At 40.2% G+C, this 12,098-nt stretch overlaps 1 protein-coding gene across 1 annotated transcript in view; it reads left to right on the top strand.

The window, feature by feature from the left end:
- TENM4 (teneurin transmembrane protein 4) overlaps window positions 1-12,098 on the top strand; it is a 341,874-nt gene that overhangs the window by 211,079 nt on the left and 118,697 nt on the right. Inside the window, exon 13 of the mRNA XM_062514903.1 lies at window positions 11,547-11,732. Within this exon, the coding sequence (XP_062370887.1) occupies window positions 11,547-11,732 (186 nt within the window). The remainder of the gene's footprint in view (window positions 1-11,546; window positions 11,733-12,098) is intronic.

Raw genomic sequence — 12,098 nt, 5'->3', positions numbered from 1 at the left:
TGTGCAGCCCAGTGCACACACAAGTCTCTCACAGGCTCTGCTTGGCAGATACCTGCTTTGTGGATTGTGAAGAAATTAGTGAACCTAGAGAATCAACAGTGTTAATAAGAATTATCATTGTGAAAAACATTAATTTTTTAATGTGGTTGAGTTTGTGAGTACAGCTTTTAGCCTATCCATTGCCAAGATGAACTTAGCCTTTAAAGTCTTCTAATATATTTATTAAAAATGCAATAAAAGACTAAAATCTGCCCAAACCTTTGAAATAAAAGTATTTGGGGAGGCTTTCATTTGAATATTCTTTTACTCCCTTTCCTTTTGTTTATTAAAAATGTATATAAGGAGACCCTGATGTGGTGGAAAAAAAGATAATAGTTGAAATGGCTACAGTTATTTTTGTGGTGAGTTCAATTCTTCAAAAGTCCAAGTATATTTGTGCTGAGTAGATGAAAGGGACATAATAAAGGGAGGGAGACAACTCCCACTAAGATAGAAAATACAACTTACCTTTCAAGTATGGATTCCTACTTTAAATCTGATAGCTGAGAAATTGTTTTAGGACATTCCCCTAGCCAACCAGAGATGCATCAAACTTCTGTCAGCTCTGGAATATGTTTTTAACCACCTGTGCAGCAGTCCATGCAACCTTGGTCAGACACAACGACGAAGGGAAAATTGAAGGAACTGATAACTTGTGTTCTAGCTGCAATTTCAGACTTGCAGTGGAAGCAATGATATCATCAGTGTGTCTCTGACCATTAGATCACAAAACGTTTGGTCTGATTAGGTCATGTCTCAGGCTGAGAATAGTGTTTGTCCAGTCATGTAACAAGCAGTCTCTGGTTCTCATTGACCTTAGGCATTCTGTGATGAGCAAAGCTTCTCTCTTGTATCAGCAGTAATCAGTGAAAATTTATGGACCCCTACAAAGGGCAGTGGGAATACTATTCCATCCCCTGTTTGTTTTCTACAATGATTAGGGCTAATTCCCAGCATGCCAGTTAGAGTTCAACATTCTTCCCTATCTCCAAATGTGACCTCAGAAGTCACACCATGGGCTCAAAAGTTCTTTTTGTTTGGATCAATTATGCTTTGTGTTGCAGAGTTTTCTGACTGAAAACAGCAGTGTTGTACTGGAGTCAGTGGGGCTCACGTTAACGTGACAGTTAGTTTGAAAAGTGTCACACCACCACAAGATACTGAATTCCATGTTTAAAAGAGAGTACTGTTAAAGTATCATGTTTTGAGGATGACTGAGCAGTTGGCACGTTTGCTTGTATCACTTACCATTTGAACTTACCATTTTAACTTGCCGTTTGAACTTACCGTTTGTATCACTAAGTCTCAGATGACCAAATTTTGACTTATTCTCTGACTTTGCCTTTGAAAGGAGGAGTCTCTTAATTTTTTAATCTAGACTTTTGCTGCTGACTATTCCTACTTTTAACCAGGCAATATCAGCAGGGTGGGCACTTGTGTGGAGTCAGTCTCTGCCATGGTCTACCTTGATTATACTGGGTAGAGCCACTGATGGCTCAGCATGGATGGTTGTAGGTTCCATGTCATGGCTTTTCCACTGGCATTCAGTCAATTCCATGCTGTTGCTGGTAGATACCTCCTGTGACTGTGACCTTACACTCCAACCCAGTTGGAGCTCATCACAGTCAGTGTTCCTGCAAAGGTTTATTGGATGTTTACAGCTTTACCGAATTGTATTTGAGACATTGAACTAGGTTGCCCAGAGCAGCTGTAGGTGCCTCAGCCCTAAAGGTGTTCAAGACCAGGTTAGATGGAGCTTTGAGCAACCTGTTCTGTTGGAAGGTGTCTCTCCCTATGGCAGGAGGGTAGAATGAGCTGGTCTTTAGTGTCCCTTCCAACTCAAATCATTCTATGATTCTATATATCATTCTAAGTTAGAATGTCCAAGGTTAGGTAATAAGGAAGATATTCTGTGAGTCAGTAAAACAGAGTAACATCAAAACTAAGCAAGAAAAAGACAATATAAGACCAATGACTGTCATATGGCAGATTGGTGTCTACTAAAGGCCAGAAATCCATGATCTATTAAGCTGTCTGATGTGGATACACTGAAATTAGTATATTCTCTCTGCCCCCTTCCAAATGACAAGATGTTCATACTCTAAAAACTGTAATCACAATTTGCACTTATAAGCACTTTCTAGTGATGTTGACAGATGAAAGTTTGAAAGTGCTTTGGAGAGAGCTCTGTTGCTTTTCAATAAAGGTGATCCTTTCAGATCAGTGTTGAGGCGTATGCATAGCAGAGCAGACAAAAACCTTCTGGAACAGCTACTGCTGCATCCCATTTGTGTGGATAGACAGACATCTAACTTCTGGATATGTCAGCCCTGCATGTTTCATACATGTTCTGTGTCTCCTTTTGAAGAAGACGAATAACAATAAAACTTCTAAGTTCTCTGGCAAAATGTTGTCTGAAGAAAAGGGAATCCATATTGGGACTGAGCTCTGAGTAAGGGAATCCCAACCAAATCTAGCTTGTGATCACTTCAGCACACACATTTGTAAATGATCTCTTGAATTTATTTTAGAAAAAATCGAAATGTACCAAATTGGAAAATAAATCAGTTCTTTTTAAGCATGAGCAAAATGCTTTTCTGCTGTCAAATTATCTCTTCCTTACAGACAGAGAGGAAGTTAAAATTAGCCCAGAGAAGAATGCTTCTTAGGAACGTCATTTAATATATTGGGATTTGTTTCTTTTCTGGGAAGCTTTAACACATCCCAGAAAGCATAGAGATTCAATTAAGCATCAAAGAGAAAAATACAGTCCTGCACTTTGGGATATTTATTTTTATTCAACAAATCTTGGCTTCAAGACTGAAGCCTGACAATACCTGGTATTTCATGTCCTGCTATTCAGCGACAAAAGACAATTTAAAGTAGAGTTCATAATAATAAATAAATGGAAGGTTGACACTAGTACAAAAATAAATCACAGCCATAGAGGAGATGCTTTAGACACAATGTGATGGTCAATCTTTAGCATTTAGGCCAAGGATGAAAATAGAGTATAAATACTGTAGAAACAAGAAGCTGATCGAAAGCACCACAACACTTTAATGGAATTTCATCACACAAAATTACAACTTTCCAGACAGGACCTGGAAAACAATTATGCATGTATGAAGAAGCTGAAATCGCATTTTGAAGTGAAATACTTTTATAAAAGAGGTTCCAGGTGTACCACTGTGTATTGTGCAGCTAATGGTGTTCATTGTGCTCCTGTTCTCGCTGTTGCTGTTTCTGACAAGAATGCCCAAGAACCCCATTGTGCTTGATCCTGCATGCTGACAGAGTTAAAGGCTCAGTCTTGGAGGACAGACATACATCAGTTTAAGTATCTTACTATACCAAACCACTTCATTACTCATTCTGGAGATGGAGGGTGGGTTCCAGGGCAGTTACAAATACTTCTCCTGGATCTCCTTAGCACCAGGTGAGGACCTACTCTGTGGAATATTTATCTCCAAATTAGGCATCTCAGAGGTACCCCAGGTCCTGATTTGGATCTCCAGAGAGAAATGAGACCTTTATGCCAGCAAAGAACTAAGTATCAGGAGAAAACTTGGGGAAAAAGCTGAAGTGGGGTTAATCTTTTGTGTCTAGTTGAGAGACAGAGATGGGTCCTTTCTTTTATTAGAGGTTTCCACCAACCTTTCTCCTAGATACAGCTTAACCACTTAGAGTGAAAGCTCTCCCCTCTTCTGTTTGAGTGTGTTTTTATACCTCCTTTGTGCATACCCAGTCTTTGCTGCAAGTGCAGAGTTGCAGAGTTATCCTTCCTGCACATGTATTGAAGATCTGTACTCAGTCCTCCTCCTGCAGAACTGGCAAGAATCAACATTCAGGCCAAATCAGGTGTCCTGGTTAGAGTCACTCTGTAATGCAGGATATGCATTCCCCAATGCAGGCATTCCAGGATGCTCCTCAGGGCTTCAGGAGGTGAAAATTCAGGTGTCCAAGTCACATTTCAAAACCATTGCTGAAGGTCAGTATTCTTCCTGATGAGGGATGTTAGCAAAGCTAGTGGATTCATTTTCAGTCTCTAGAGAGCATCCTTTAATCTTGATTTCCTCATCCATGGAAAGAAAATAAATAGCTGTTACCTTTCAGTTATATTCAGTTTACTGAGCTGTGTAAAACACACTGAGGCCCTTGAATGGAGAGTTATCTCAGTACCAAAAGTTTAATTGTGTTCATTAAAGGACAGGTTTTTTATTTATAGACATAAATGATGATGATGATGATTATTATTATTATTATTATTATTATTATTATTAGTCGTAGTATTCTTTCTACATTAGTAATATTTACATATTTGATGCATGCTTTAAAATAGATAAACAGATTATCTGTTTAAAGGCATTAAATTATACAGACATTGCTTTCAGGACATGACCTTTGAAGGTAAAAATACATCCCTCAAATAATGACATGGACAGAACTTACACAATCATTCCCTGTTCGCTACTGAGCCAGGATAGTTTTCAGAGGATTTTCATGCTACAGATCTGCCACTGGCAGTGACAGAAAATCCACACCTCTTCTTTGAGGTTTTTTCTTGCTCCCTAGTTTGATCCTTTCTTTATAACATTTGTAAAAAGAATGGTTTTAAAAGCTAATGTGCTTTATGTCTTCTTCAGTAGCAGCACAGGAGTTCATGTCACTGCAGAGTTATCAAATCACAGGAATGAGTTTCATAACACTGCAAAATGTGTTTCGTTATGAAGAATGTCTTTAGCACTTCACTGCTATCTAAATCATGCTAATCACAACACTTCCTGTTCTTTTCATCTATATTTATATATTTCTTTCTTTTCCCAGATATTCCTCATAAATTACCTTCTAAAGCAGGCTGTGAAAACAAGGCCTAACTCCTCACCAAACTCACCTTTTTAGCTCCATGCAGTGCATTTCTTCTGTGCTTTTCTGGAAAAAAAATCTGTTAGAGGCTGGAAATGGCCTCAAATGAGCCAACTTGAAATGGAAAAATCCCAGTTAAGGCAGATTTTTAATTATTAAATTTTCTATTAATATACTGAAGGTCATTGGAACTGACCCAGTTTTCAGGAAGCTCTGAGCAATTGCACCTGATCTTATATTTTAGCACTAAATCCATATTTATTAAAGGATTTAGCAGACAGGTCAGAAGCAGCTAAATCTCTTATTCTGCATCACATGAATACTAAAGAAAAATCTTCATCTGCATTGCTCTTCTCTAAGCTAGAAAGCTTTAAACTGTTGTCATGCCAGTATGAGGTTATGTGGGGGGATAGGGGTAAACACGGTGAAATGGATTTACTAGAAATTAAGCACAAATAAACATCATTATCCCTTTTCCAACTCCAATTTCTAATGTGGTGTGAAAATAATACGAAATTCTGAATTATGCCATTTCCTGTGTTGGAGGCTCCTGTGTCTGTTTCATCAATTAAAAAGGGCCATGAACAAAGGTTTCTTTTCCCACTTTTCTTCTGAAATATCAAAGGCAACATAACAGACTTTTTGTTCTTAAGGGTGCAGATTTATGTCAGTTTTTAGCAGGGTATGAAAAAAAAAGAGAGAAGCAGGTACAAGTTCTTTATTTATATGAGTAATTGCTCTAGTATTCTAACTCCTGAAGTGCTGTTAATGGACTGTGACCTCATTACACCTGGCACAGTGCAAATGCAGAACAAAAAGGATAATCTTGGCCTCTGATAGTTGAGATTCTTAAACTAAGTGAACAACAACAGAGAGAGACATGCTGAAGGAGACAGAATAAAATTACATTACAGTTTTTGTCAACACACTGTGGAGAAGTTAATGCACATCAGCAGTCACTATCAAGATTTTGGGTAGAATTAAAGATGGATTAGGATTTTTAAGAGAGCCTTTAGGAATTCTGAGGCAGTTTTAACATACCAGAGAGAAGTTCCTCCCCCAGTCATGAGGAGATAATGAGGGGAAAAAAACCACAAAACAAAACAAAAAACCTTTTGTCTAAAAACTGACTAGCAGGCAATTGAGTATGGGCTCATAGAATCACAAAATGATTTGAGTTGGAAGGGGCTTCAAAGGTCAGTTAGTTCTCACCCCCCTGCCATGGGCAGACACACCTTCCATTAGACCAGGTTGGCTCTGAGCCCCAATAATGGGCTGGTTCCTGGTGTGGATGAGCAGTGATGAAACAGAGCAGGTCTTGGAACTGAAGATGAGTAATTTCTTTTTTGATTATTTGCATTAAAAAGAAGCAGAAGGGAATGGTGTTATCCTTTCCTAAGAATAATATTTATGATGACCTGAGACCTCTGGATGAGCCACTCCAAGCTCAACAATGCCTTGAGGGCTGCCTGCTCCAGAAATTCTCCATGAAAGAGATTTTGAGTAAATCATCATCTGGAGCTATCTGACCCACAAAGGTCAATTAGGCTCAATTCAGTTCTTCAGATAAGACTGACACAACATGAGGTGAGATTCAAGCAACTGCAAGACATCAGTCCACGACAATAACGTGACAAAACCCCAGATGGGAATGTTGATATGAACTTGATTCCTTTGAGAAAAGTCTGCATCGGTTAATCAGTTAGCATCCATCAGTGCCCTCTGGTAAGTACAAACATCAGGGAACAAAATACAGGGTAATACTCAAAGTCCAGATGTTTGTCACAGAAGTGCTTGGTTTGATTGTATGTTTTGAGGACATTAAGCTATATATTTGCTCTTAGAATTGGGCACCAGATTTACTTAGAGGATCCCCTCTCTTCAAGGAACTACAAACAGCTTTAAGAGCTGCACTGTGAGATGAGGTAAAACACAGTGCACCTCTAGGAAAGGATAAGGAGTGGCTAAGCTGTTCATACAAACACTGGATGAAATTAAAGATGAAAGGAAATATTTAGTCACCTTTTGGGAACAGCTGGTGTGAAAATATTTAACAGACAGGTCTTTTATGCACAGGCAGAGTGTTCTAAGCTTAAATAGGCAGGAGCAATATAGTGCAGCTGGCCGGTGTGTGAGTACTGTAATAGAAGAATTAAAAGCTTTCCTTCTCATTTGCTCATGCAGCTCAGATGGTAGCTAATCATGTCCTCTAATTTTAACAACAGAATTGGGAAATGTACCAAAAATGCAGCTTGTAGTAAGAACAGAGGTGACAAATTCTGTCCCTGGGACTGAATGACAAAGAAACGATTCACCTGCCTTTTTCTGTAAAACAGCCTTAGCTGTCTTATTCTGTCCAAAAAGACATGTATTTAAGTGGAAGCTTAATCTGAAATCCATTTTGATCATTTCTTTAAGTGCCACCAGGAAAGTAAAAGCTATTCTGACTATTTAATCAACCATTAGAAACCTGTGAGCATTTGAGAGGGCTGTGTTGTAAAGGACCAGGGCATGTAGGAGTTTGTGTGTTGTAAGGCTGTTTAAATTGTAGGGTACCCATCTATCTTTAAACTGGCAGCTAAATGGAAGATTTAGTTTTGAGAGTTCCTGGCTCCTGGTTCCCTGTCAGAAATAATTAAACTACATTTTTAGGGAGACTGCAGTAAGTAGTTTGCTTCACAAATGTTTTTTACAGCTGGGAGTCTGTATTACAGCTCTTGGGGTCTGGGAATCCAAACTACCATTATGTATGAATTATACATTCATAACCTGCAACCTGCATGCTTTTGTGTGCATGGGTGGTAGGAGATGAAATCCAAAATATTCCCAGCATTCCTGTTGTGGGTTAGCCGAAGATCTGTTTGTTTGTACCATGCAGTGCATATCCCTGGCCCACGTGTGGAAGATTGTTCCTTGGCAGAATGTTGTCTAAGAAATATTTCAGTCAGGATGTAAATGTCCCAGGGAGTTTTCCATCTTTTTTCCTCAGAGTGACTGCACAGAGGCTCTGCTTTTCAGAACATGATTTTTTTTTTCCTCACTTCACCATTTTTGAATGCACTCTATTGTCCTAGTTTAACACCTTTAAATAACTCCAGGAACATTTCTGACTGTCACTATTCCTATTATCTTTGGGTTTCTTTCCTCCACTACCACTCTGTAGACATCTGACATTTCCATCTTACCTGTAGGACACAAGACTGCATATTGGGACATTAAGGAGTTCATGCACCTGTCTCAGAACTCGCATCTCCCTGTGGATCCATCACTTTCCTTCTTTGTGCCTTGGTTACCCTATCTGAAAGGTGCTGCACCAGGGGAACCATCGGTATCCATACAGGTTTAGGGATGAGGGATTGAGAGCTGAGGAGAAGGACTTGGGGGCAGATGAAAAGCTGGACATGACCTGGCAATGTGCTTTCACAGCCCAGGAAAGTCAGTTGTGCCCTGGGCTGCATCCAAAGCAGCGAGGCCAGCAGGGCAAGAGAGGGGATTCTACCCCTCCACTCTTGTGTGGCCCCACCTGGAGTGCTGCATCCAGCTCTGGGACCCACTTGTGGGCATCTCCAAAACAAGAAGGATGTGGATCTGTTTGAGCAAGTCTAGAGGAAGCCACAAAGATAATCAGAGGACTGAGGCACCTCTGCTATGAGGACAGACTGAAGCAGTTAGGGTTGTTCAGCCTGGGGGACAGAAAGCTATGGGGAGACTTCATTGTGGCTGTTTTACTACTTAAAAGGGATTTACAAGAAAGATGGGGATAGACATTTTAATAGAGCTTGTAGTGATAAGATGAGGGATAATTTTTTTGAACTAAGAGACGGTAGATTTAGATTAAAGATTTTTTTTTTTTACAAAGAGGGAGAACAGGATATAATGAAGGTGTGAAGTGACCAAGTTAGCATCCTCTGGATTTTTTGGTAAACTGGGAGCAAGAAAGATTACATCTTATTTGATATTCTGAGATCAAAGTTAAGCGCTTATGAATAAAGAATGTAAACTAATAACCAGAGAAGGGATTGCCATCAAACTAGAGTATTCCTATGGTAAAAACATGCTGGAAAACACGAGAGGCTGCAAGAATAATTTTTGGAGTTAGGGCTTAAATACCAGTACTCTCAGACTTTGTACTGTCTCAAGGTATTTTTTTCTCAGCTTGCTGAAATTTTAGCAGCATAAATCTAGCTTTTGATTTTTTTATCTACTGTTTCCTTTATCCTTCCCTGACTTTCAGGCTTTTTTGATAGGTCATCCGAGGAGAACCAAATTTACTTTTTTTTTTTTTAAGTGCATCTTTACTGCTGTATTAATCAACTTGCAGGTCCTGTATGTTCATCACCCTGACCAGCCCACACTCCATTGTGATGCTGTCTGGCAGTTGGGGAAAAAAGCAGAAAACACAGGTCTGGGCTCCAGCCCTTCAGCAAGTCACTAACTGCCCACCCCTTATGCTCTTATCAGGTACTATAGTATGGTATTACCTCCCTCGAAGTTAGGAGCTGTGAAAATCTGTGTCTCCATGCCAGATGCAAAGTAAAAACTTCAGACAGCAACTCAAGCCCTTCCTCAGCCATGCCTTTGTTGTTTGATAGTATAATTTCTACTTACTTCCAATAAACCCTACGTTAGATTCTGTTATATCCCAACAGCAAGTTATGTGTGCACATGCTCTGTTTTAAGTACCCAAGATACCCAGATAGTTTTGCAAGTTTGATTCTAAACTATGCAGACAAGTTCTGAAGTGTCTTAAGCCCATTTGAACTCCAGACTTCTTTCACTAGGGGACTTAAGCATATAGGGCTAAATGTTTGAGGGAGTTTGGAGACATCCACGATGCTGCAGTAAAAAGAGTTTTACTGGAAACTGTTCCACCACCCTAAGCTTTACAGGAAGCAAGGACTAGATATTGTTCTCATGTCACATTTGAAAAATGAGGTGTTTTCTAGACATGCAAGGCATTAGTGTTGTTCCTATCATAAATTAATTACTGTTGTCCAAAGAACTCTCTGATCCTTTTCATCAGAAGTCCATTTCATCATAAGGGGCTGAAGACTTCGCAGCTCTCTGCTGTGGTGCACCACTTTCCTCCTGAAGCTGAAATGAGTGTTCCAGCCCTATATCAGAAGCATTTCAAAAGTTCTTGAACAGCCCAAGTGTCCTGTAAATGGAGTATTTATTAGCAAAAGACTAAAAGCAACTTAAGTACATCTGTATTTCAGTCAGGTGTGATATTAATGCATGCTGAGTAGTTTTGAATATTTTATATGCAGCCAGTGACACAGAGAAAAAATGTGCATTGCAGACTAACCCTGGTACCCCTTTCTGTGCTTCCAGCCCAGCCCTGCTCAGCACTTCTTCTGGCCACATCTCCATGTCCCCAAAAGGAACTCTGTCCTTACCCTGTAAAATCTGTAAAATGGATCAGTGAAGCAGAAGGCTTGAGGTCAAAACATTTGGGAATTTAGAAGCACCAAACAGAAGTCAGAGAGAAGACCTCATAGACTGAAATACTGTGAATTACCTCTCCTTCAGTTGAGGAAGGGAGAGTGTCGTCAGGACTTATGAGAGTGGGAAAGTAATAGCCGCCAAGTAATGAGTCTGGAGAAGAAATAGATTCATTTCATTTCATTTGCAGTGCTACTCTGCATTAGTATTTGGGCTTTGTTTTTTTCCTTGAAATCAGTCCTGTATAGTAATGATGGTAACAGGCACTTTAACGCCTGATTCATGGGTATCTCTTCTCCACCAAGTCTCTGTTTCTCCAGACAACCACAGTGTAGATAAAAACACATCTCCCAAATTCATACCAAGGCTATGCCAGGTTTTAGATAAAAGTCTAGCGATGGGCAAAAATATTATGCCTGTGTTCTCAGGCCTGCTAGGGCTCAGGGAGATTTGGGAAGGCCATCATCCCTGAAAAGGCAAGGTCCTTTAGCTCTTTGCTTTTTGAAGGTAAGTACCAAGACACCCGGCTGTGGCTCTGCCTCCATTGACTTGGATAAGACTTGGGAGCAAGCATCATCCTATCAGCTCCAGTGTGTGTGGCTCACAAAGGATACAGTTCCATCTGAATATCTGAGAGGCGATTTTTAATGGGGTAGTAGGAGAAGAGGGACATAGAAGATGTGCAGATTTAGTGGAAATAGATACATCCTTTCTTAATTTTAAAAAGGGCAGAAGGTATTTAATTAATCCCATCCCCAGAACCGTGGTTTAAGAAGTAATAAACAGGCTTTGTCAGCACTTAACTTTAGCATCAGTAGTTTATCAGCACATTGTTTCCACACTTAACCAGATTTTAATTAAATGTGACTTCCGTTCTGCTTATTGGAAAAGCCTTCCCCTTCGGATTTGAGCATCACAAAAGCTTGAAGAGTCCAAGGAATTAGAAAGCAAATAGGAGGATCAATCACAGCAGACCCTTGCAAGCCATGTCCATCTCTTTTTTGTAATATACTTATTAGATTCTTATTGTCAGGGAGGATTAGTGTTATGAGCTCTAGGAATTCCTTTCATTGCCCCGTAAGGCGAGGTAGTGAAGTGTGTCTGCTTTTCTTAACAGTAACACTCTGGATTTCCCCCCGTCCCTTCTCTCTCTCTCCACCCATATCCCCTCCTGTCTGTTGTCTCCTCTCCCACAGAGATTTGTGCAGCGGACTGCGGAGGACATGGCATTTGTGTCGGAGGCACCTGCCGCTGCGAGGAGGGCTGGATGGGCACAGCCTGTGATCAGCGAGCGTGTCACCCACGCTGCAATGAGCACGGGACCTGCCGGGACGGCAAGTGTGAATGCAGCCCGGGCTGGAATGGAGAGCACTGCACTATTGGTAGGGAGAAAGAAAACCCAACTCCTTTTAAGAGAATAATTGATGATCAGGGAGGAGAAAAGGCGCATGCTTAATTGAATATGTGTGACTTAGTGTAGCATGAGCACCTTTGTTCTTGGATTTCAAATTCTGACATCATACATTTTCATGTGGGAGCAAGACAAAATGTCCTTTCATTTGTTGGTGACATGGCTATATATATTTTTTACTATCAGACACGAAGTACACCTGTGTAGTGTTTGACAAGCCTTTAAATGTCAGCTAGAAGCTTTTTTTAAAAACATCCCACTTTACCCCTCTTGAGAGGTCCTTCTGCAGCCTCCAAGACTCCTCTGTACTATGGTGACAGGACGTTTAGAAACATGC

The sequence above is a fragment of the Cinclus cinclus genome, chromosome 2 (genome assembly GCF_963662255.1).
Source record: "Cinclus cinclus chromosome 2, bCinCin1.1, whole genome shotgun sequence".
Classification (NCBI taxonomy): domain Eukaryota; kingdom Metazoa; phylum Chordata; class Aves; order Passeriformes; family Cinclidae; genus Cinclus; species Cinclus cinclus.
This window is presented reverse-complemented; position numbering and strand designations above follow the sequence as displayed.